At 44.1% G+C, this 24,894-nt stretch overlaps 1 protein-coding gene across 4 annotated transcripts in view; it reads left to right on the forward strand.

The window, feature by feature from the left end:
- Positions 1-24,894, forward strand: part of dcc (DCC netrin 1 receptor) — a 277,076-nt gene that overhangs the window by 95,718 nt on the left and 156,464 nt on the right. For all 4 annotated transcript variants that reach the window (XM_078955556.1, XM_078955557.1, XM_011482137.4 and 1 more), the window contains exons 4-5: positions 19,440-19,590; positions 20,922-21,058. In XM_078955556.1, coding sequence (XP_078811682.1) covers positions 19,440-19,590; positions 20,922-21,058 — 288 coding nt within the window. The remainder of the gene's footprint in view (positions 1-19,439; positions 19,591-20,921; positions 21,059-24,894) is intronic.

Here is a 24,894-nt window from a genome sequence, read left to right on the forward strand (position 1 = left end):
ATCTTTCTAATAAAAGCTCATCAGGAGTATTGGAGTCTATCAGGAGGGGCTGTAAATCTATCCTGACACTGTCACTCTGAAGGCCTGTCAGTATTGTGTGCAAGCACATACGCTGGACCAGAGCTGGATCATATTTGAGTCCAGACTCTGACTCTTGAGATGCAAACAGGACTTTCTGCTTTAAGTCTAGAACTCTAATCAGGAAGATTTGAGGAGTCTCCTTTTGAAGTTGCACCTCTGATGCAAGTTGTTTGTAAAGCTCAGTGGCGCTCTTCTCCTGAAAATGAGAGCGCAATATGCGTCGTAAAGTAGGAAGAGTCAGCTGGGCCTTTCCCTCTAGATAGCTGCGTAGCTGTAGACCTGGCAGAATAGCTCTAATGACTGCATCTACAATGTCAAGTTCTGAGTAGCCTCTGCTTAGTCCATTTTCGATTTGATGAGCCAGGCTTGAAAACGTCAGTTTGTCCCTTTGGCCTGGTTCACCTATTTGGCCTGATATTTTGAAATCTTTTTGCCAAAAGGTGGGTTGCTGTTGCATATTTGAAGGATATGGGGTGTTCACCGGACAGCTATTAAGCTGGGACTGAGGATTAGCCACTATGTTGTTGGTTCCATTAGCTTTCTCTTTTATCGGTAGAGCTACAGTTGCTTGTTCATATGTGTGCCCTGTTTTATCTGTTTCCATTACAGATTGTTCCGTTGTGCCAACTTCAGTATCTGGGCCGTTAATGATTTCAGAAATCTTGTCTTGAAGTAGCAACAGTTCTGACATGCCTTCATCCTCTAATTCAGTTGTTTCTTCTCTTTCGATGTATAACAAGATGTGTGTGAGCAGTGACAGTCGTGTTTTTCTGCTCACATCTATTTTCGCTGATATGCATAGAAACTCACAGATTGATATTAGATCGTCTTTGGATAGGGTGTGCATTTTACCCACAACTTCCTCACGTAGTTCTTCCAGAACAGTCGTCATGGCAGTCCACAGGAAGGGGTGTTGCAGGGATGTGTGACACTGAGCTGCTTGGTCTTTGCAATCCCCGATGATCTCTCAGCGGTCTCAGGGATGGTGCACTCTATTCCAGCTACCAGCACTCCGCTATCAGCCACACCGTCCTCTCAGTAGTTTGCCTGGGTTGTATTGAGGGGATTTAGCTGGCTTGGACTTCAATGGACAGGCTGTGAACACCGGACATCCAAACAGCAATCCCAGCGGTGCCTCCAAATGTTATACCCCTGAGAACAGGGGAGAAAGAATCACGAGAGTGATTTATGCGTGTGTCCCTCATGCAGGTGTTTATTGCAATTCAAATAGTAACAAAAATAAGAAAACATTTAAACACATTCCTTGAGTAACTTTCACTTTGGATAAAAGATCACAAAATAAATACATAAATAATAAATGCTCCATCAACTGTCACTTTTGAGAAAAGAGCTCACAAAACCACAAAATAAATGCATAAATAAATGTTCTTTCAAACCTCAATTGAAACTGTCTGGACACAAGATGGCGGTATGCGCGTTCACTCGGGGAAAACCATTATGAAATCCGATCTCAAATAAAACTACCAAACATTTCCAAATTCCACACCAAAGTAACTCTAAGCTAACCATTACACATTTCAATAATATTTTCTGAACAAAACACCAATATTTGGTCACCATTACCTGAGAACAGGGGAGAAAGAATCACGAGAGTGATTTATGCGTGTGTCCCTCATGCAGGTGTTTATTGCAATGAGGAAGAACGGCGCGACTCCCCCTGGTGGTGGGTGAAGTCATGACTAATGATTTCCAGAACATTCCCCAAGACATAACAGTCGATCAGTAGTATCATAAATATAGTCAGCGCTTCAGTAAACTTTTTTTTAAATATATCAACTTAGAAGTGCAATTATCTAATATCCACCATATTACTACTTCTTTAGGAAGCTCTTCTAACCTCCACTGGTTACTCTTTGTTCATGGCACCAGTTTGAACTGGTTATCTGTGCCAAAGACACCTTACCACACTCTTATGCCACGGCCACACATAGAACTGCCCCAGCGCGATGGGGAGGCATCGGCAAACTGTACCTGGCAGCAGTCAGGCGTCAGTCAGTCAGGCAGGGATGACGTCTTTACAAAATCAGACGGCCACAGGGTGGGGGCAGCCAGATCGCTGGCCAGCAGCAGCTCTGACTGGACGATGTGTAAAAACCCCCGCCACCGGCCGCCAGCTGGCTTGTAGCCGGGGGGTTATGTAAACTGCCCTGTCCAAGGAACAACCATGGTCTCACCAAACAACCTCTACTGCAATGCAATTGAGAAACTGTGGAGAGAGTTGAAAGTCTTTGTTTCCCAGCAACAGCCCCAAAACATCACAGCTCTTGAGAAGATCTGCATGGAAGAATGGACCAAAATAGCAGCTACAATAGCAGCTGTGTGCAAACCAGAGAAGACCTACAGGAAAATCACGCAGTGTGATTTCCTGGATTCTTTTTTACTTTCTGTCTCTCACAGTCAAAGTGGAGAGATCTTTCATCTTCTTAAACGGGACAACTTGCAGAATCTGTACATGCAAGATACTTTATTGCTCCGCTGCATTTATCCACTTGGTCTGCAAAAGTTCTGTCTGGATTCACACAAACACCGCTAATCTTCTGAGAATTCCATGGTGCTGTTTGTTTAGTTTCCTTGAGGCAGATAATAAAAATGAATCATGGATTGTGAATTTCTGGGCTGCCATACATCCTACTGTTGGTCAAGCACACACATTTTGCACACCTGATACTGACAACTAGAATAAGACGTGTGTATTGAAAAGTTGATGTTTTTGGCATCTGACAAATTAGAACGGCTTTGACTTTTTGTACAATGTTTAATCTTTTATGATTATTTACTGACAGATCTATAACATGTTACTAGAAAAAAGATGTTAAGTTGTGTCAGAAATAATTTAGCAAAACGAGTGCAGCACCTTAAGTTCTGTGTTTCTCAGCAGGGCGGAGGTGCTTAGCATCCATTCTTTATGATGTGAGCAGGATTGAATCTCTGCTAAAGACAGAAACTGAGATCACTTCCCATTTCATCGTGTCTTCCTGCCTCTCTGACTGTCTGCCTGTCCAAACACCACTGAGCTTATTCTCTTTCACTATTATGAAAGGTGTAGATGTGCAAATACTTTTGCTCATGGCAGACACTTTTGCTCTGCGGATGATCTTCTTTCATGACGTTCTTTTTCAGTCTAGCCTTTTTTGTGTTTTTAATCTCCTTTTCTGTTTGATCAGCATGGCACTTTCATGGGGAGGTTTTTTTTTTTTTTTTGGTTTAATAATTCTGACCGCATGAAGATTTTATCAATTGGATCCATCAGGCAGACTCGGAGGTCAGAGATTATCAGATGGTAATGTCTGATTTCCATATGTCGTCTTTAGATTTCATTGCCATCCCGGTGACCTTTAGCTCAGTTCTGGACGGTTTGAGACAGTATGGGTAAACCAATCAGAAAAGAGATGCACAGCTCGGCTAAATTCCCCCCCAAAATGTAGGCCATCAGTGGTCAACAGAGACAAACTTATCAGGTAACCGGTCAAAGCCAGCCAGCTGTAGGTGCTGGCTGGCTTTCATTAAGGCAGTTCTTTCCTTCCAGTCTTTGCAGGAGAGGTTTGTTTACCAGCAGCACATTTAAGCCCAGCAGATTAGTAGATGGAACATTCTCCAGTCACTGAGTGGTGATAATGCAATACCTAATTAGTGTAAGCTGTTGTGCTAAGAGCTGTTTAAAAAATTAATTGAAAGCCTGGTGTGTAATTTAGTGTTTTTGGCTCACAGTTTATTTCTCATTTCTGTACAAAATGTATTGTAAATTCATTTAAACACTGACTATATATATATATATATATATATATATATATAAAGCTTTTTGATGTGTTTTTTAAACAGAGCTCTTTTGTTACATGATATTAAATTTAGTTTAATGCTGCTTTACTCCCACGAGTAAAAATGTTGCAATACATGCTATACGAACAAAAAGTCATTATGCAAGCTTATTGCTTTCAGCAGCAGTCAGTTCAAGGACTGTTTCTTAATATAGCAGAACCGATGAAATCCAACCAAAAAAATATTTAGTCTTCAGGGTTCATATTAATAAACTCGGATAAGGCTGTGTCTTTTGTTACTCATGTTCAGGGGTTTTGTGGGCCATGTATAACAGACAGGCTGCACTCCTTATCCTCATCTTTGTAACTTTCTTTGAGTCTGGCATCATCATCATCCAAAAGATAAAAAAGAAAGGTCAAAATTGAAACTAAAAGATCTAAAAATTATTGCACAATTCCTTGATTAAAGTCTATTTTGGCGACAGCGTTCGGGCTGTTATGAGGCAAAGTTCCACCTCTTTTGTACATATAATGTTTCATACTAGCACATCCATAAAACCTGCATTCACTTCGAGGTCCACATATTTTTTCTGCATTCTTCACATCCTGCCTGATCCTGAAGAGCGGCACAAGCTGCTGCTGTCGAACAAACGGTGTTTGTGTGACATTTCCAAGCTCTTCTGTTTTATTTGCCGCATGTTTCACTGTAAAAATTAAGTAGCGTAAGATTCCTTGCAAGTTTTTTGTGTTGTTTGAAATTCGCAGTCAACTTCTCTCCATCAGGAAGGTTTGTGACAAAAGAAAGCAAATGTAAAGACAACTACAGGCAGAAGTAACTTTCACAGAACAGTGTGGCAATAGTAAATAAATGCATATCTCGGCAAGATGTGTTTGCATGAATGGAACCACTGAACAAAGCTGAAACTTACTGAATACTAAGAGGAAAACAATAAATTCTTCTCACAGCTTTTGAGACAGGAGTTTTTTTTAAATGGCTGAGTACGTAGAATTACCAATATAGTTAAAGCATTTTAACTTCATTTTATTGTCTTTTACTAATTTTTGAAGTACAGAATAACAAAGTGGATGATCCATAGAGGGGCTCTCTTCCTGTTTTTAGTGTCAGAGTCCTCATTGTGATGCTAACAGCATCCGAGTCTCATTGGATTTGCTGACAGGTTTTTTTTTCCAGCAACGTGTCTGTGAAAATATTAAAGGAGTCATGCAGTTTCTCTGTGATTATCTCTGTGATGCCTTTTCACTCACCTCTTTGACCAAGAAGAGATAAAAAAATGGAGAGCGGATGGTTTTCCAGCTCTGACTTCCTTTGTTTCTGTGTGTTCAGCGCTCAGCCTTGCTGAGGTTTTACCGCTGTTTTGAGGAATTTCTATCATATTGTTTGTTTCTTTTCACAGTATATGTACTTGTTTGCACAGGCTTTGTGTTTTTGAGGACTAATATAATGAAGGACCAGCAGACTTTGCCTGGTATCAACTACTGTCAAATCATGTCAGGGTTAAAGTTTATATATAATATTAATAAATAATTCCCTCTCCCCCTCCGTGGGTGGTTTCTCCTCCAAGCTGGGGTCCTCTACCAGAGGCCTGGGAGCTTGAGGGTCCTGCAGTATCTTAGCTGTTCCTGTTCTTTTCTGGACTGAGAGATCTGAGGTCTTTCCAGGTGTCTTTTGTAGCCACTCCTCCAGCTTGGGGGTTACTGCCCCGACTGCTCCAATTACCACAGGCACCACTGTCACCTTCACTTTCCTACGTGATCGTAATTTTTGACAACCAGTGGACGTTTTACCTTGCTGCCTGCACACACTACCCTCCCCTTTTCCTGCTGACACATCCCGTCCCTGCAGCTGCACGTTCTTACCAAAAGACGGGAGCGGCCAGCTGCAGGGACGGCAATTCCCAGGTTTCCGGCTGGTACAAACTCTGTGATATGATGGATAGTAGAAAACCAATAGTGGCGCGGATTTTTTTTCTCTAAGCAACGCTACTACTGCGCGCCCACCTGGCATCGAATCGCTCCCGAGAAGGACTGGTCTAATGAAAAAAAATCAAAGGGCACACAACAAAAATCCTGACCTGTGAGCAGGTTAGTTGGGGTCCTGTAAAGCCAGAACTGTATATCCTTCCACAATAAGGGTGTGGGGCGGGTGTTTACACCTTGGCAGATTTTATAATATAATATAATATAATATAATATAATATAATATAATATAATATAATATAATATAATATAATATAATATAATATAATATATAATCAACATAAATAACCTGAATCTGACTGAGGAAATCAGCTGTGAGCAAATGTTGCATAACGGTGCACAGCTGATTTTCCTCCAAGTCAGAATGACCTTTTTCACAATGATCATGTAAGCAGTCAAAGATTTGCTGTACGTCAAAAGGCGAATTATTTAGACCTCGCTGGTAACAGCTCACTTGTTAAAGGGTAAAAATGGTGATTAGTGTCTTGCATAGCCTGGTCAAATCTTCTTTTGCTATTAACTGATGTGAAATCTACCATATCGATGAGCAAAGATGAGCATTGTTGATGAGAATTGTGGCCAAGGAACAGGCTGCCAGCACCTGATGGGTTTTCAAACCAAATGGCTAAATCCTCCTGACTCAGGAGCAGGCTGATGGCAGAGCTCCTGGCAACACCCTGGCTGTGTAGTCCTGGCATCCTCCGATATGAGGAAAAGCTGCCTCTGTACGCTAATAGTCGCTTCTAGACCTTTTATAGTGGAACCACTGAAGGATGCGGAGGGACCAGCTGGGTTCCTCGTTCCACTGCTGGCTGTTGCTGTGCAGGGGCTTGTTGCTCGGGCAAATGCTGGTTCCTGAGAGGAAACAGAGCTTGTATGTTTCAGTCTATCACCCTACTTCCACACCACATAACTGGTGAGCACCTCAAACATGCTTTTGTCTGCCAGGACAGCAAAGTTAGATGGAGAAGCGATAGGGACCTTACCGTGACTCTCCTTTCAACAACTACCTCAAATAAGACTGATGGTCCTTTGGAGTAGAACGGGAGGACAGCGTTGGACACACTGCCAGATCATAGTGTCACGTTGTCATGGGGTGACACTATTACCTCTGGGATCTGTTTATTCTATTTAAAAGCAACTTCCATGACAGAAACGTATCCACCTGTTGGAGTTCCTTAGAAAAAGGGTAAAACTTCAAAATCTTAAATGATTTACTGCAGGCTAACTGCACCGTAAAAAGTTTGACTACCATCAATTTGCAGAGAAGTTGTGGAGTATGCTTTTGCCGATTAATTGGGTAAAGTAGTCTTGGTAGTAACTGCAGATTTATCTTACACCAATCTATCAACTGGAAGATCTTTAATATTCTTTAAGGAAGTATTGTTTTCTGTTAACTGATTTTAGAAGATATCATCTTTGTAAAAGGCTTTTTTGAAACCTTTTTGATGGAAAAAAATAGTAAATGGGATGCAGTGTCCATTCAAGCATGCATCTTTTATGTTTAGGTTTATCTTAAAGGGTGTGGATTCAAATGATCAGAAAATGTTTTTAATGCATTGAAAATTGACAAAACTTCATACTAAAGAATTCTTACTGTTTGATTTGATTAATCGCAGATTAAAATGGAGCATGGAAAAGTTGTACATTTTTCACTAGACTAGATAATCTTCTCATCCTTTGGGCTTTTCCCTTCAGTGTCTCCACAGCCAATCAGCTTCCTCCGTCTGTCTTCTACATCTTCTACCAGTAGCTACCTTCATGTCTTCATCCTCTACCAGCAGCTACCTTCATGTCTTCATCATCCTCTACCAGAAACTACCTTCATATCTTCATCATCCTCTACCAGCAGCTACCTTCATGTCTTCATCATCCTCTACCAGCAGCTACCTTCATGTCTTCATCATCCTCTACCAGCAGCTACCTTCATGTCTTCATCATCCTCTACCAGCAGCTACCTTCATGTCTTCATCATCCTCTACCAGCAGCTACCTTCATGTCTTCATCATCCTCTACCACCAGCTACCTTCATGTCTTCATCATCCTCTACCAGTAGCTACCTTCATGTCTTCATCCTCTACCAGAAACTACCTTCATGTCTTCATCATCCTCTACCAGCAGCTACCTTCATGTCTTCATCATCCTCTACCAGCAGCTACTTTCATGTCTTCATCATCCTCTACCAGCAGCTACCTTCATGTCTTCATCCTCTACCAGCAGCTACCTTCATGTCTTCATCATCCTCTACCAGAAACTACCTTCATATCTTCATCATCCTCTACCAGCAGCTACCTTCATGTCTTCATCATCCTCTACCAGCAGCTACCTTCATGTCTTCATCATCCTCTACCAGCAGCTACCTTCATGTCTTCATCATCCTCTACCAGTAGCTACCTTCATGTCTTCATCATCCTCTACCAGCAGCTACCTTCATGTCTTCTACATCCTCTACCAGCAGCTTCCTTCATGTCTTCTTCATCTTCTACCACCAGCTACCTTCATGTCTTCATCATCCTCTACCATCAGCTACCTTCATGTCTTCATCCTCTACCAGAAACTACCTTCATGTCTTCATCATCCTCTACCAGTAGCTACCTTCATGTCTTCATCCTCTACCAGAAACTACCTTCATGTCTTCATCATCCTCTACCAGCAGCTACCTTCATGTCTTCATCCTCTACCAGCAGCTACCTTCATGTCTTCATCCTCTACCAGAAACTACCTTCATGTCTTCATCATCCTCTACCAGCAGCTACCTTCATGTCTTCATCATCCTCTACCAGCAGCTACTTTCATGTCTTCATCATCCTCTACCAGCAGCTACATTCATGTCTTCATCATCCTCTACCAGAAACTACCTTCATGTCTTCATCATCCTCTACCAGCAGCTACTTTCATGTCTTCATCATCCTCTACCAGCAGCTACCTTCATGTCTTCATCATCCTCTACCAGCAGCTACCTTCACGTCTTCATCATCCTCTACCAGCAGCTACCTTCATGTCTTCATCCTCTACCAGCAGCTACTTTCATGTCTTCATCATCCTCTACCAGCAGCTACCTTCATGTCTTCATCATCCTCTACCAGCAGCTACCTTCATGTCTTCATCCTCTACCAGCAGCTACCTTCATGTCTTCATCATCCTCTACCAGCAGCTACCTTCATGTCTTCATCATCCTCTACCAGCAGCTACCTTCATGTCTTCATCATCCTCTACCAGCAGCTACCTTCATGTCTTCATCCTCTACCAGCAGCTACCTTCATGTCTTCATCATCCTCTACCAGCAGCTACCTTCACGTCTTCATCATCCTCTACCAGCAGCTACCTTCATGTCTTCATCCTCTACCAGCAGCTACCTTCATGTCTTCATCATCCTCTACCAGCAGCTACCTTCATGTCTTCATCATCCTCTACCAGCAGCTACCTTCATGTCTTCATCCTCTACCAGCAGCTACCTTCATGTCTTCATCCTCTACCAGCAGCTTCCTTCATGTCTTCATCCTCTACCAGCAGCTACCTTCATGTCTTCATCATCCTCTACCAGCAGCTACCTTCATGTCTTCATCATCCTCTACCAGCAGCTACCTTCATGTCTTCATCCTCTACCAGCAGCTACCTTCATGTCTTCATCATCCTCTACCAGCAGCTACCTTCATGTCATCATCATCCTCTACCAGCAGCTACCTTCATGTCTTCATCATCCTCTACCAGCAGCTACCCTTATGTCTTCATCATCCTCTACCAGCAGCTACTTTCATGTCTTCATCATCCTCTACCAGCAGCTACCTTCATCTCTTCTTCATCTTCTACCAGCAGCTACCTTCATGTCTTCATCATCCTCTACCAGCAGCTACCTTCATCTCTTCTTCATCTTCTACCAGCAGCTACCTTCATGTCTTCATCATCCTCTACCAGCAGCTACCTTCATCTCTTCTTCATCTTCTACCAGCAGCTACCTTCATGTCTTCATCATCCTCTACCAGCAGCTACCTTCATCTCTTCTTCATCTTCTACCAGCAGCTACCTTCATGTCTTCATCATCCTCTACCAGCAGCTACCTTCATGTCATCATCATCCTCTACCAGCAGCTACCTTCATGTCTTCATCCTCTACCAGCAGCTACCTTCATGTCTTCATCATCCTCTACCAGCAGCTACCCTTATGTCTTCATCATCCTCTACCAGCAGCTACCTTCATGTCTTCATCATCCTCTACCAGCAGCTACCTTCATGTCTTCATCCTCTACCAGCAGCTACCTTCATGTCTTCATCATCCTCTACCAGCAGCTACCCTTATGTCTTCATCATCCTCTACCAGCAGCTACTTTCATGTCTTCATCATCCTCTACCAGCAGCTACCTTCATCTCTTCTTCATCTTCTACCAGCAGCTACCTTCATGTCTTCATCCTCTACCAGCAGCTACCTTCATGTCTTCATCATCCTCTACCAGCAGCTACCCTTATGTCTTCATCATCCTCTACCAGCAGCTACTTTCATGTCTTCATCATCCTCTACCAGCAGCTACCTTCATCTCTTCTTCATCTTCTACCAGCAGCTACCTTTATCTCTTCTTCATCTTCTACCAGCAGCTACTTTCATGTCTTCATCATCCTCTACCAGCAGCTACCTTCATGTCTTCATCCTCTACCAGCAGCTACCTTCATCTCTTCTTCATCTTCTACCAGCAGCTACTTTCATGTCTTCATCATCCTCTACCAGCAGCTACCTTCATCTCTTCTTCATCTTCTACCAGCAGCTACTTTCATGTCTTCATCATCCTCTACCAGCAGCTACCTTCATGTCTTCATACTCTACCAGCAGCTACCTTCATGTCTTCATCATCCTCTACCAGCAACTACCTTCATGTCTTCTACATCCTCTACCAGCAGCTACTTTCATGTCTTCATCATCCTCTACCAGCAGCTACTTTCATGTCTTCATCATCCTCTACCAGCAGCTACCTTCATGTCTTCATCATCCTCTACCAGCAGCTACCTTCATGTCTTCATCCTCTACCAGCAGCTACTTTCATGTCTTCATCATCCTCTACCAGCAGCTACCTTCATCTCTTCTTCATCTTCTACCAGCAGCTACCTTCATGTCTTCATCATCCTCTACCAGCAGCTACCTTCATCTCTTCTTCATCTTCTACCAGCAGCTACCTTCATGTCTTCATCATCCTCTACCAGCAGCTACCTTCATCTCTTCTTCATCTTCTACCAGCAGCTACCTTCATGTCTTCATCATCCTCTACCAGCAGCTACCTTCATCTCTTCTTCATCTTCTACCAGCAGCTACCTTCATGTCTTCATCATCCTCTACCAGCAGCTACCTTCATGTCATCATCATCCTCTACCAGCAGCTACCTTCATGTCTTCATCCTCTACCAGCAGCTATCTTCATGTCTTCATCCTATACCAGCAGCTACCTTCATGTCTTCATCATCCTCTACCAGCAGCTACCCTTATGTCTTCATCATCCTCTACCAGCAGCTACTTTCATGTCTTCATCATCTACCAGCAGCTACCTTCATCTCTTCTTCATCTTCTACCAGCAGCTACTTTCATGTCTTCTACATCCTCTACCAGCAGCTACTTTCATGTCTTCATCATCCTCTACCAGCAGCTACCTTCATCTCTTCTTCATCTTCTACCAGCAGCTACCTTCATGTCTTCATCATCCTCTACCAGCAGCTACCTTCATCTCTTCTTCATCTTCTACCAGCAGCTACCTTCATGTCTTCATCATCCTCTACCAGCAGCTACCTTCATGTCTTCATCATCTTCTACCAGCAACTACCTTCATGTCTTCTACATCCTCTACCAGCAGCTACTTTCATGTCTTCATCATCCTCTACCAGCAGCTACTTTCATGTCTTCATCATCCTCTACCAGCAGCTACTTTCATGTCTTCATCATCCTCTACCAGCAGCTACCTTCATGTCTTCTTCATCTTCTACCAGCAGCTACCTTCATGTCTTCCTTCTCTGCATCCAGAATCATCCTCTCTGGTCTTCCTTTAGACCTCTGGCAGCTCTGGACTCAGCATCCTTCAGTCTCTCATCTGGACATGTCCCAACCATCTCACTCTGACTTTATCTCCAGAACCTCTTCCATGTGCTGTCCCTCTGATGTCCTCATTCCTGATCCATTCTGGTCCCTCCCAAAGAGAACCTCAGCACCTTCATCTTTTCATCATTTCAAAAGAATGGATCAGTTATCTGAAGTATATTTATACTGCAGCATGTCTGTTTTGCTGAAGGTTTGATGGTGATGTCATATTTTATTCCAAAATGACATTTTCTCAATGCTCCTTGAGGACCATTTTGCCCAGGGCAGGCCTGTGGGCGAGCATATTTAAGTTAGCACGTACAGGTGTGCAAGTAGCTTTGTTGACGTGTTTGTTGTGAAAGAGTCAGTGTTTATAACCTCAGGCAGTACTTTGTCTGGAACGATGCCCATTAGAAAGTCTGAGTCTTAAAGCCTGAATGCTAACAGTTACTTTTAAAGTGCAGGGTAACAGTGCTGAATTTTGAATTTGAACCACTTACCACAAAGAGGCATCTGTCCGATTAAAGATTAAAGGCCCGTGTCTGGACATCTTATTTTCTGTTTTGCAGGTCAAGCATAACGTATTGAAAGATATTTCAGTCTCTTACAGTTGCTAAAATACGTGTTAGTTTTATGTGATGTAAAGTTGGGGGCATTGTCAAAAACCCAGTGGATGTCGTAAACACAATCTTTGTTTCACTTTACAGACTTTTGGTATAAGAAGGTAATTGTATGGGAGTGACAGACATACGTCTACTACCTGTGCAGAGGTGCAGAGGTAGAGTCGTTGGCTCCTTTGGCGGTCTTTCCGGCCGTGGTCTGGGTGTCTGAGTGGCTGATGTGTCTGACGCTGTCACTCGGGGGGCGGATTCCCTCGATCTGCTTCTCTGCACGGGTGTCTGGAGACCCCTGGCTGCCACTGCTGCCTCGCCTATGTCTGGGGTCTTGGTGTGGGGGTAACCAGGCACTCCAACTCCAACACTCACCTTAACACAGGTGCCTGCTCACCTTTGCCCTAATAGATCATCTGCAGACATGGAGGGATGAAACACGCTTGTCATGTTTGTTTGGTCTTATGTAAGTGCTGATATGTATTTGTGTTGTGTATGTCTGTGTGAAGGTTTTTGCATCCAACAAGTGTGTTTGTTAAATTTGAGTGTGTGGATGTGGACATGACCCAAACCTTTTGATAAGCATTTACATTTGACAGTCAATGATAAACCTCTTGTTCCACTTGTTCCTTTTTTATTTAATGGTTACAGAACATTCCAGGTTTTTCTTTTCTAGTGTCCCAGAAAGGTAAAAAGAATCAACAAATGCAAATGCATGATCAGACATTTTACCACAAGAACTGGCTGAGATCTTGTGAAGAGAGGGATCTGCAAAGAGATGGATTAAGATAGGATTTCAGAAAAAAAGTCTCAGTGTCTCTGACAGAGTGGCAGGAAATGTGTGCTGTAGGAACCTGAAACCGACAAAAGGGGACGGTTCAAGGCAGAACATGACCCAAACCAAACTATAACTGACAAAAACCAAAGAATGTAGGAGGCGGGAAAGAGGAGCTCAAAGGTTTTCTGAAAAATGGTTTGTGAATATCGTCGTTTGTTAAGTCACCATGGAATGGAAAAAATCCATTTGCTTGGATGTGACAGCATAGCTTTAGTCACACGTGGTTTTAGGGTTGTTCTAGTCCGTAGAGGGTCGTAGAGGGGAGGGGCTACATCTTCAGGACAGTGCAGGTGTGTCTTTAAGTTAACGGTACGTACATTTGTTACACATGGGACACGTGTACTGTGATGTAAGTTTTATGGTCTAATAACGTACAGGTGATGCTGTCGTACGGCACCCTTACCCCCCACTCTAGTCATTAGTTCTCACTGAAAGTAACACCTCACTAATGACTAGAACGTCCTAAGACACCAGGAGGACGTCCGCACAAACTACACTCTGATTGGCCAATTTCCTCATTTCTAACAGTCAGGCTGCAGCAATGAGCGTGCACGGATCACGTGGACAGCTCTAACTGGCTCCTTTCTCAGTCTGCAGCATAAGGGGGGGGTCAAAAATAAAAAATTCATAGTCATGCGATTAATTTTTTGTGCGATTATTTATTCATGATTTGTAATTAATTTAATCCAGTTGATCTATTTTTAGCCTAACTTAGTAACTGCTGTAAAAAACTCATTTTGAGGTTCTTTTATCTACATTTGTGACATGGTGGTGCAGTAATGATTTAAAATACAACTAAATAAAGTGGCTTATAAAGATTTACCATTATAACAGACTTCCAACATTTACTTTTACGCCACCAATGGGGATCATTCTCAATATCAAACTTTACAAAAAAGTTAGATCAAGAACCATCACGTGCAGAATGCTGTAATACAACACAAAACACAGCAGGAACACTTCTGCGCTATCCAAAAAATATTGACCACAAACTTCTTATGAATGCCAAAACACATATGTTAGCATCCCTTATTGCACAGTTTCCCGCCTGTTGTAATCAGCCCTCCATGTACCCGGAGCCCGGCGTAGCCAGCATGATCGCTCCAGCCCCGTGGACCCTGCAACAGGCTGGCGTCCTGTCCAGGGTTTACCACGCCTTCGCCCAACAGTAACTGGGATGGGCTCCGGCAACCCCGGCACCCCGAAAGGGAAACAGCAGGTTGAGAAAAAGGACGGATGGAAGTCCAAGACGAGGACGGTCACACCGATCGTCAACGTTGGTTGGTACTCCACCTGGTGAGCGAGTCACTGAACACGTCACGTGCCCTAAACGGAGTCCCTGATTGGTTGACGCAGCAACCTCGCCAAGGTTCACATTTGGCGTCTGTACCATTGACATTGAAATCAGGTGAATCAGGTGTGAACTCAGTTTAAGGGAGCTTATCCCACAGGTCTGTGCTTACTTGTCTTACTTCACCGTTCTCTCTCTTTTCTCCCAGTTCACCAACAGTGAAGGTTTGTGACTACATTTTTTTCTGTGTTTTGTTGTTGCATCATTCAACAGTTGCAGAGGTTCTACCTCTCCTAGAATACTCTTAACTCCGGCTGGTATTTGAGGTCAACATCCCAAATGCTTCCCATCAGGCCTGCTGCGGCCTGGTGTGACTATGGGGCTGCATACAATATTAAAACACAATCAGCAGACGCTCATTTACCTGCACCACTGCACACCACACTGACACGCCTGCAGCACCGTCCCACACACACAAGCCTGCCTGTCGTTTTGGGCCCTACCCCTTGGAGCTTCAATCAGGGGTCTGGTTCTCTGTGACAGAACTAGAAATGAACGACTAAATGTTTGATGAGAAAACCTGGTGAAGGATGCGTTAAGTCTGTCATATGTGTGCAAAAAACTAAACGTACAATTTTTGCTGCATCATACATTGCACACATTGTAAATTCAAGAACAAGTTTTCATCGAATAGTGAATCATGTGACTTTAGTGAGCAGCAGCAGGACCAGTTTTGTCAAAGCGCAGTGTTCAATGAATTCAGCTTTGATTCTTTTAATACTGAAGCTGTTGCCTCCAACAGCATAATAACACACGCTTTTCAACACAGACTTATTTCCAACAGATTCAGACGTGGAGAAAAGCAGCTTTGAGCCGATATGCAACACTTTGTGTAGCCGAGCAAGGCAAGAACTGGGATTTGTTCAGCTTCCAAGAATTGTGTAGAGATCCTTGTGTATCTAGAGAACCTGGCTGCAGACAACAACACGACACTGAGACACCGTTAACCGGAACCCGGAGTCCGGAATAACGTGCAATAATCTTTATGTGGATGTTTTGTGTTTTTAGAAACTGTTTCAGATCCGTGTCTTCATCTCATGAGAGCAAAAACCAGCGCTGTTGGTCTACTTTTGTTCGGTCTACCTACAAATACCTGCTTGAACAGCTACAGTCTGATGGAGCTGTGGATGCTCTTGGAGTGTCCCACCACCTTTCAGACTCCACTCACAACAATCTAGGTCCTTCTTTCCATCTCTTACCTGGTCCATTAAATTTGTTAAAGACAGTCATTTATCTTTTATAGTCGATGAATCCTAATAACATTGGTGACGCTCTGTCTAATAGCAGCAATGGGGAATCATTTCACTAGGAATTCAGAAATGAGGAATCTTTAGTGATCTGCATGCTGGAAATGTATTTTCTATTTTCACAGGAACTTTATTTGAAATGCTTATTTCAAGCCTCTCCATGTATCTATTTTATTTATCTTCTTCCTTTAATGTTCCTGTTAGGATAAAGAAATCCTTTTTTCTAAAGACCCTGCTGAGATTCATGACCTCAGAAAAACAGGGGTGGCTGCATGGTGGTGTAGTGGTCAGCATCCTCACCCAGCAGCTTAAAGTCCCTGGTTCAAATCCCAGTTGGGTTCCTCCTGTGTGGAGGTTGCATGTTCTTCTCGTACATGTGTGGAATTTTGTCCAGACACTCCGGCTCTCTCTCAATCACATGTTTTCTTCCTTTTAACTGCCTGATAACAATATTTCCTCCCTCCTCCTAACATCCAAACCCACCACCTGTTTTCTCGATCCCCTCCCAACATCCTTAGTTATAGCCTGCCCCCCCCACTCTCCTTCTGCTCATGGCTGCCATTATTCACTCCTCACTGTCATCTGGTACTGTCCCATCACTTTTTAAAATGGCAGCTGTTAAACCCATCCTGAAAAAACCTGCTTCAGATCCCAACTTATTCAGTAATCTCCGTCCAATTTCCAACCTTCCCTTCATTTCAAAAATTCTTGAGAAAATAGTCGCCTCTCAACTTTATGATCATTTAAAATAAACAATTTAATAATCTCCTGGAACCTATTCAGTCCGGTTTCGCCCCCCCCCCCCACAACACTGAGACTGCTCTGTTCAAGATCACCAATGACCTCCTCATTGCAGCTGACTCTGGGCTCCTTACCATCCTCATCCTCCTGGACCACCTGCAGCCTTTGATACCATCTCTCACTCCATCCTCCTCCCCCTCGGCATCACCTCCACCCCCCTTCGTTGAATCCACTCCTACCTCTCTGACCGAACCCAATTCATTCAGCTTAAATCCTTTAAATCTCAGCCTTCCTCTGTCTATTCTGGTGTCCCCCAAGGTTCTGTCCTTGGTCCTCTTCTTTTCATTACTTATCTTCTTCCCCTTGGCAATATCTTCCGTAAATTTTATGTTAATTTTCACTGTTTTGCCGATGACACCCACCTCTATGTATCAAGCAAAGATGATTCCTCTCTTCGTCCCTCCTCCCTCCACTCCTGTCTATCTGAAATCAAAAACTGGTTCACTTCAAACCTTCTCAAACTCAGTAGTGATAAAACCGAGCTACTTCTCGTTGGTTCCAACTCCACCCTCTCCAAAGCCACAAGTCTTACTGACCCCCTCCTTCAGTCATATCACCCCGGTTCTCCACCAGCTGCACTGGTTTCCCAGAACCTCCAGAATCCAATTCAAACTCCTCCTGTTCACCTTTAAGGCCCTCCATAACCTGGCTCCTCCTCATCTCTCCCACCTCCTCCATATCAAAACCCCCTCCCGTTCTCTTCTGTCCCCCTCCGTTCAGCTCTCTGTCCGTCCGCCTCGTCACCATGGGAACCCAAACCTTTCAGCTGCTCGGCTCCCAAACTCTGGAATTCCCTCCTGATCTCCGTAACATAGACTCTCTTCCAACTTTCAGATCTAAACTCAAAACTCATCTGTTTATTTCTGCCTTCCCATCCTGATTCACTTCTGATTTTGTCTTTTATATTTATTCTGCTTTTAATGTCTCTTTTTGTCTTTGTTTCGTAAAGTGTCCTTGGGTTTCATGAAAGGCGCTTTAAATAAAATGGATTATTATTATTATTATTAAACCGTAAAAGTAAAAAACACTGACATTCTTCACTCTTATGTCATTCTATATGAAAATAAACTCACATTTTAAATATATCAAAAGATTTTGTTCTTCATAAAAAAGTATCCTGTCAAAATTGCCCAAATTCTAAGCAAGCAAAACTCTTCTCGGCTTCTCAGCAAAGTCTGTATTTGATGTTCGTCTCATGGTGCCGTCTTAGATTCTATTCTTTCATTACCGCCACATTTGCTCTACCAATGAGACAAACAGGTTCAGCAGTGATGTCAGAAACATTTATTCTGCCTCAAATCGGGTCTTAAAGTCTTTGTTTTAAGAATCAACTTTTTCTCTTTGGCATCGTGGGGGCCAGTGTTCCCCACATCAGCTGAAGCAATGCATTGTGGGATCCGTAGTGACATTGATGCCACCGTTATATTTGGTTGGGAAAGCTGAAGCACTGCATTGTGGGATCTGTAGTGAATATGTTACCAGCTCTACATTTCGCCGGGCCATTATTACCAATAATATAAAATGATCTTGCGGGCGGGATAGGATTGCGGGGCGGGCTGGATGTGGCCCGCGGGCCCCGACTTTGACTCATGTACTGTGTATTATTCCCAAGAGTTGGAGACCATCCTGTCTGAGGGGAGAGGTTCACTCTGCGACTGCTGCCGTTTTTTCACATGAGAACAGCCGTGCACGTTCACCTGCAGCCACTGCAGAAGCAGGAACAAGCCTGCATATTTAGGAGCTGCAGGGAGGGTTGTGTTCCCATAGAGGCACGGAGGAGTTTTGTTTTCATCCAGTGCTGATTGGGGCCTTCAATTTGCATGTATTGGAAACACAGTGAAATGAATGTGTTCAAAAGCAGAGCCAAACCTTTTCACTCAATCATTTAGCAGCTCTATTCAAGGCAATCAGATTACAAAAACAAAAACACTCAAGAATGCAGTTTGATGATCTTCTAATTATACCTACTTAGCCGATGCTTAGTTTTTTTTTCTCTTTTTTCCAGCACATATCTCCACCTTCAAGTACCTTAAATCATTTCTATACATGCATTTTTTGCTTTTTACATCCACAGATTTAAATTTGCCATGCAGTCCTGATCTTTGATGCATTTCAAACTGCATATTTTACTCAGTTTGTTATGCATTTAACGCAGCTGTGTTTTTCCTCCTGTTGCTGCTTTTAGATCATTTTTAAACTCGTGGACTTGGACTTCTCAAAAAGGAGTGTTAGGTTGTTGTCCTCATGATTAATGTCTGTCATTTGTTGTCAAACTCAAAACCAGGAATAAAGAATCAGGAAAACTGAAGTTTGAAAACTGCTCAGAAATAAAGATGCTGACCTGTGGGTCGTATCTGATCTGCATGTGTTCATCGATTGTCTTCACTTTGTCATATGGCTGCTGGTTGCTGTGTTACTTCCTGAGCCATCTTTGGGTTTTTGTTCAAATTGAGCACACGTTGTGTTATTTTTGTGTTAGTCAAATGTCAAATGGCTACAGTGCAGATGCTGTTGCCCTGTGGGTTCACTGTGCTGAATGAAAAGACATATCTGATCTCAGTGGGTCTCTCCTGATTTCTGCTTTCAGGCACCGCTGCACCACCACGCTGTTTGTGTCCGTCCAGTGAATTTCAGAGGAAGAGTGTCACCTCTTGACGATGTTTTGTCCTTTTTCACTCTTTCTCAGAACCTGGTGTGAGCAGGAACATCCAGTTCCTCCAGCGTCCATCCAGAGTGACAGCTCTGCTGGGGACGGATGCTGTGCTGGAGTGCTCTGCCTCTGGCTACCCAACGCCGAGCATCCAGTGGAGGAGAGGAGACGAAGGGATTCAAAGCTGGTCTGTGTCTTCCTTTTTCTATAGATGTTTTTGAAAATGACAACTGCAAGAGTCCAGTCTCAGTGCATCATTTTCACTCTGCATAGTGATGGTGTTCTGTGGGGGTTTGTCTAAAAACTAAATGAAAGAGGACGTTTAACCACGGATTGACTGAATGGAACTGTCTGTCTCTGGTGGATTATATTTCTTGTTCCTCTGTGCCATAAAACCTAATTAAGCTGTTGAGAGCACATTAGTGGGGCGCATTACTGCTATAATTAATATTTCCTTTTGTTACCATGGACACACCTTTTAGACACACAGTTGCTGCAAATTCATTGTCACTGTTGAGCCTTTTTAATAAGTAGATCTTAAATACTAAAGAAAATAAAAATGCAAACATCAGCAGTCACTCAACAGCTGGACACAGACTTTGAAAAAGTCCACAGACTGGTTGAATAAAACCACAGAAGGTCTATATCAAGGTCCAGACTCAACACTTTACCATAAACTGTCAAAGCGCTGCCAGTTTGTTTCGGTCGTAATTAGTTGTTTTTGCAGTAGAATAATATGAAACTTCATGACTTGTAGCTTTAAGATTTAGGGTTTTGTTCAGACTGGACACATCTGGTTGGATAAAAGTGAAACAGAGTTTCTATTCTCCGATAATCGGAACAAATTTTCAGTCTGAATACAGAGACCGGGACTAGGAACTGCTCTGGGAACGTGATGTAAACAGATTATGAAAGAAGCAACCAATTATCTGCATTCAGTTTTATTTATACAGCCCAATATTACAACAGACTCATCTCAACAGGCTTCACTAATTGTACAAAACCTATGCAGACTCATTAAAACAACCTTTAACGTGACACACATCAGTTGTCACAGTTTTCCGGAAAATCTACATAACATAAACATTCATCAGCGAATCTTCATAGCCTTCATAGCCTCCTCAGTAACCGCCCCGCAGCACGCCTCCACTGTACCAGAGTACAGTGTTGTACCTGACGTTGATACAGACGTCTAGAATTGGTCAGTGAAATAGAAAGTTTGAATCAGTGAACTATCGCAACTATTATTCCTTTTCTCTTTGCCCCACCCTTGAAATTCCTGCCCAATGAGTATAAAGGTCTTTAGTCACATGGTTTTGTTTGCAATTTTTGGTTTGAAACAGGAAAGTCTGATTGACTACAGTCTGTATACAGACCAAACGCAAAGTTCAGGACTTGATCTGGACCAAATTAAGAGGACTCGGCCCAGAACAGCGGACTTTTCCAGTCTGAATGCACACTAAATTACGCAGAATGCAAAGAAAAATGTGAACACTGTCTTTCTCTCTTTCTACACAGGAACAAGAAGTATTCTCTGCTTGCAGGCAGCAATCTGATCATCAGGAGCGTCACCGACGACGACTCTGGCACTTACAGCTGTACAGCCACCAACAAAAACCACAACATCACGGCACAAGCAGAGCTCAGCGTTCTAGGTGAGCAGACGCCGATCCGGTTGGAGAGGTTGCTGCAAAGCAGAGGCTGTAGTCATTCCTGGACGGAGGTTTAAAACAAAACAGACTCTTGTGGCGTTTTGTTTGACGTCTTTGAATGAAGTGTGGGCTTTTTTTACAGGTTCATGCAGAATGAACAGAAGAAAAATATTTTCTCTGAGCAAAACTAAAGTGTTTGAAATGGGCAGCGTTTCTGCAGGACATTTCCTCTGCAGTTCCTCTATCTCCATTTGATCCTGCGTTCCCTAAAAGAATCAATGCCAAATTAGTTTTCTATTATTGTGAATTTTGTGTCATGTTTATAGCAAAGATGTGAGTCAAGCTAATCCTGTTTTTGTCAAGTCTGAACACGGCCTGCCTGTATTTTCTGGAAAAAGATTTGTCATGTTGGTCTAATTGATGACAGACAGGAGTTTTAAGGTGCGTTCACACCAGACGGCACTTGAGCGTCGGGGCTACCAGTTTCAATATTAAGTCAATGTACGGATGTGATCTGAGGTCCAATCAGGGATTCAGCTTTGGGCACGTGACGTTTTCAGCGACTCGATCAAAGTGAAGGACAATATATCCAATATGGCCGCTCGATGCAGGGATTTTTCTCTCGATCTTCCATTTTCTTAACCTGCTGGGGTTACCGAAGGGTGTCCAAGTTCCTGGTGGGCGAAGACGGGATACACACTGGACAGGTCACCAGCGATCGCAGCCGCTACAACAGCACCCGCAGTCCGGCCGGACCCTGGGCGGCGGCGTTTGCTAGCTGCAGCGCCATGGACTCTTTGACAGGCTGGTGACCCGTCCAGGGTGTACCTCGCCTTCCCCAAACAGTAAGTGGGACGGTCTCCAGCAACTCAGATCAGCAAGTGGACGAGTGAGCAACGCACTGTTGAAGCGGTTGGCTGCCCGGCAGACGGAGAGCCGTCAATCAGTAAATCTGCCGCCTGTCAAAAGAGAGGCGGCAGACTCCAATTTGATGCGCGAGCCGCGCCCGGTGTGTTCAGACTTGTTGTCCTACTCCGCTGTGATTCATGCAGTTCAGGTCAGCTAAATACACGTTAGTTCTAACAGAACCCAGGAACATAAAGAGTCTGAGTTTTCTGTGAAAAACAAGCAGCAGCAACAGAAAACAAGTACCTCTCACTGTCGCTGAAGGCATTAAGAAATCTGACTGGAGATTGTTAACAGCCTGACGTGCCCCCAAAACAAAATAAACAAAATGGAATTAAATTGGTCTGCATCTCTCTGCTGACAGTCTGAGGGAAGCAGAAACACAACCGGAATCAAATGCCGTCATAAAATATGAAATCGACATTTGCTTCAGGAAGTTCTCATAAATAAAATATCTTTGTATGTATTGTCTGACTGCTGCTCAGCTGCCGCTGCTCCACAGCTATTGCTCTTATGTGACTTATTGTAATATAGAATGTTTTCAAAATACCAGGACTGCAAGGTGGTGGAGCGGTTAGCACCCTTGCCCCACAGCAGGAAGGTTCAAGTTCAAAACCCCACTGGGACCCTTCTGTGCGGAGTGTGCATGTTCTGCTTGTGCATGTGGGGGTTTACTCCAGCTTCCTTCCACAGTTAAAAAAAATGTGTCATAGATTGATTGATTGATTTTAAATTGTTCCTAGATGTGAATATGAGTACATGTGTTTCTGTTTGTAAAAATCCATTTGAGTTGTGAAATACAATCAGGATGTCCACTCCAATAATGAATCATGAATAAATAAATACATAAATAAATTATATTTCCATTGAAAGGAGTTTGATAGGTCCTGCATTAAATTACACACAAAAACGTTTATTTCCCTCAAACCGGATCAACACAAAAACCTCTTCTGGACCCATTTTTGGCGGACGTACAGGACCTCGCAGTCCGGTTTATTAGACTCATTTCTCCACACTAATAATTCTGCAAACAGACACAGCAGTGTCTGTTTTTTGAGAGCAAAGCCTGCTGAAATCAAACAGAAGCAGCTGTTGTTTGTTCAACTCTCAGGGGCAAATCTGCAAATGAACCTCTAGGTTCTCAGTCCCCCCCCCTTTATTTCTTTGTCTGTGTGTCTCGGGTGGGTGCTTCTGTTTTTGCTTCTCGTTCATTTTCTGTGTTATCCTGTTGTCAAAATGGCCCACGGACATCACATGATGTTTCCAACATACAGGACTCTGTGTGAACAGCCGCATGTTGACACCTGAAAGATGGTCATTAGTTTCATGTTTGCTGCACAGCCTCAGTTCTGGTTTCTGTCTTTGGGAAGACGATGTCTGATGAGATGCAGGCTTGTCCTGTGGATTTACATTCAAATTCTCATTAAATTATCGCAGATGTATCAGAAATGAACCACGTAAAAACCACAGACTTTGACACTTACAGCACTGGGCAGAAATCACACTGCTTTAGCACCATGGTCAGCTCCCGCTGTGAGTCCTCACAATGCTTTGTTTTAGTTGAACAGTCAGCTGCTAGGCGCCAGCTAAGGCGGCCTGCTGAGACAGGCAGCCTACCTGCAGCTGTGGAGATGCATGAGAATGGCCTGGAACGCTCCCAGAGTCCACGCTCCCAGAGTCCATAGTCCTAGAGTCCACGCTCCCAGAGTCCACGCTCCCAGAGTCCATAGTCCTAGAGTCCACTCTCCCAGAGTCCACGCTCCCAGATTTCACGCTCCCAGAGTCCGTAGTCCTAGAGTCCAAGCTCCCAGAGTCCATATCCTAGAGTCCACGCTCCCAGAGTCCACAGTCCTAGAGTCCACGCTCCCAGAGTCCACGCTCCCAGAGTCCACGCTCCCAGAGTCCACGCTCCCAGAGTCCATAGTCCTAGAGTCCACGCTCCCAGAGTCCACAGTCCTAGAGTCCACGCTCCCAGAGTCCACGCTCCCAGATTTCACGCTCCCAGAGTCCATAGTCCTAGAGTCCACGCTCCCAGAGTCCACGCTCCCAGAGTCCACAGTCCTAGAGTCCACGCTCCCAGAGTCCACGCTCCCAGAGTCCACGCTCCCAGAGTCCACGCTCCCAGAGTCCATAGTCCTAGAGTCCACGCTCCCAGAGTCCACAGTCCTAGAGTCCACGCTCCCAGAGTCCACGCTCCCAGAGTCCACGCTCCCAGAGTCCACAGTCCTAGAGTCCACGCTCCCAGAGTCCACAGTCCTAGAGTCCACGCTCCCAGAGTCCACGCTCCCAGAGTCCACGCTCCCAGAGTCCACAGTCCTAGAGTCCACGCTCCCAGAGTCCACGCTCCCAGAGTCACGCTCCCAGAGTCCATGCTCCCAGAGTCCATGCTCCCAGAGTCCATGCTCCCAGAGTCCATAGTCCTAGAGTCCAAGCTCCCAGAGTCCATAGTCCTAGAGTCCAAGCTCCCAGAGTCCAAGCTCCCAGAGTCCATAGTCCTAGAGTCCACACTCCCAGAGTCCACAGTCCTAGAGTCCACGCTCCCAGAGTCCATAGTCCTAGAGTCCAAGCTCCCAGAGTCCAAGCTCCCAGAGTCCATAGTCCTAGAGTCCACGCTCCCAGAGTCCACAGTCCTAGAGTCCACGCTCCCAGAGTCCATAGTCCTAGAGTCCACGCTCCCAGAGTCTATGCTCCCAGAGTCCACGCTCCCAGATTTCACACTCCCAGAGTCCACGCTCCCAGAGTCCACGCTCCCAGATTTCACACTCCCAGAGTCCACGCTCCCAGAGTCCATAGTCCTAGAGTCCACGCTCCCAAAGTCCACGCTCCCAGACTCAATAGTCCTAGAGTCCACACTCCCAGAGTCCACGCTCCCAGAGTCCATGCTCCCAGAGTCCATATTCCTAGAGTCCATGGTCCTAGAGTCCAAGCTCCCA

The sequence above is a fragment of the Oryzias latipes genome, chromosome 12 (assembly GCF_053564925.1).
Source record: "Oryzias latipes strain Hd-rR chromosome 12, Olatipes_Hd-rR_3.1".
NCBI lineage: Eukaryota > Metazoa > Chordata > Actinopteri > Beloniformes > Adrianichthyidae > Oryzias > Oryzias latipes.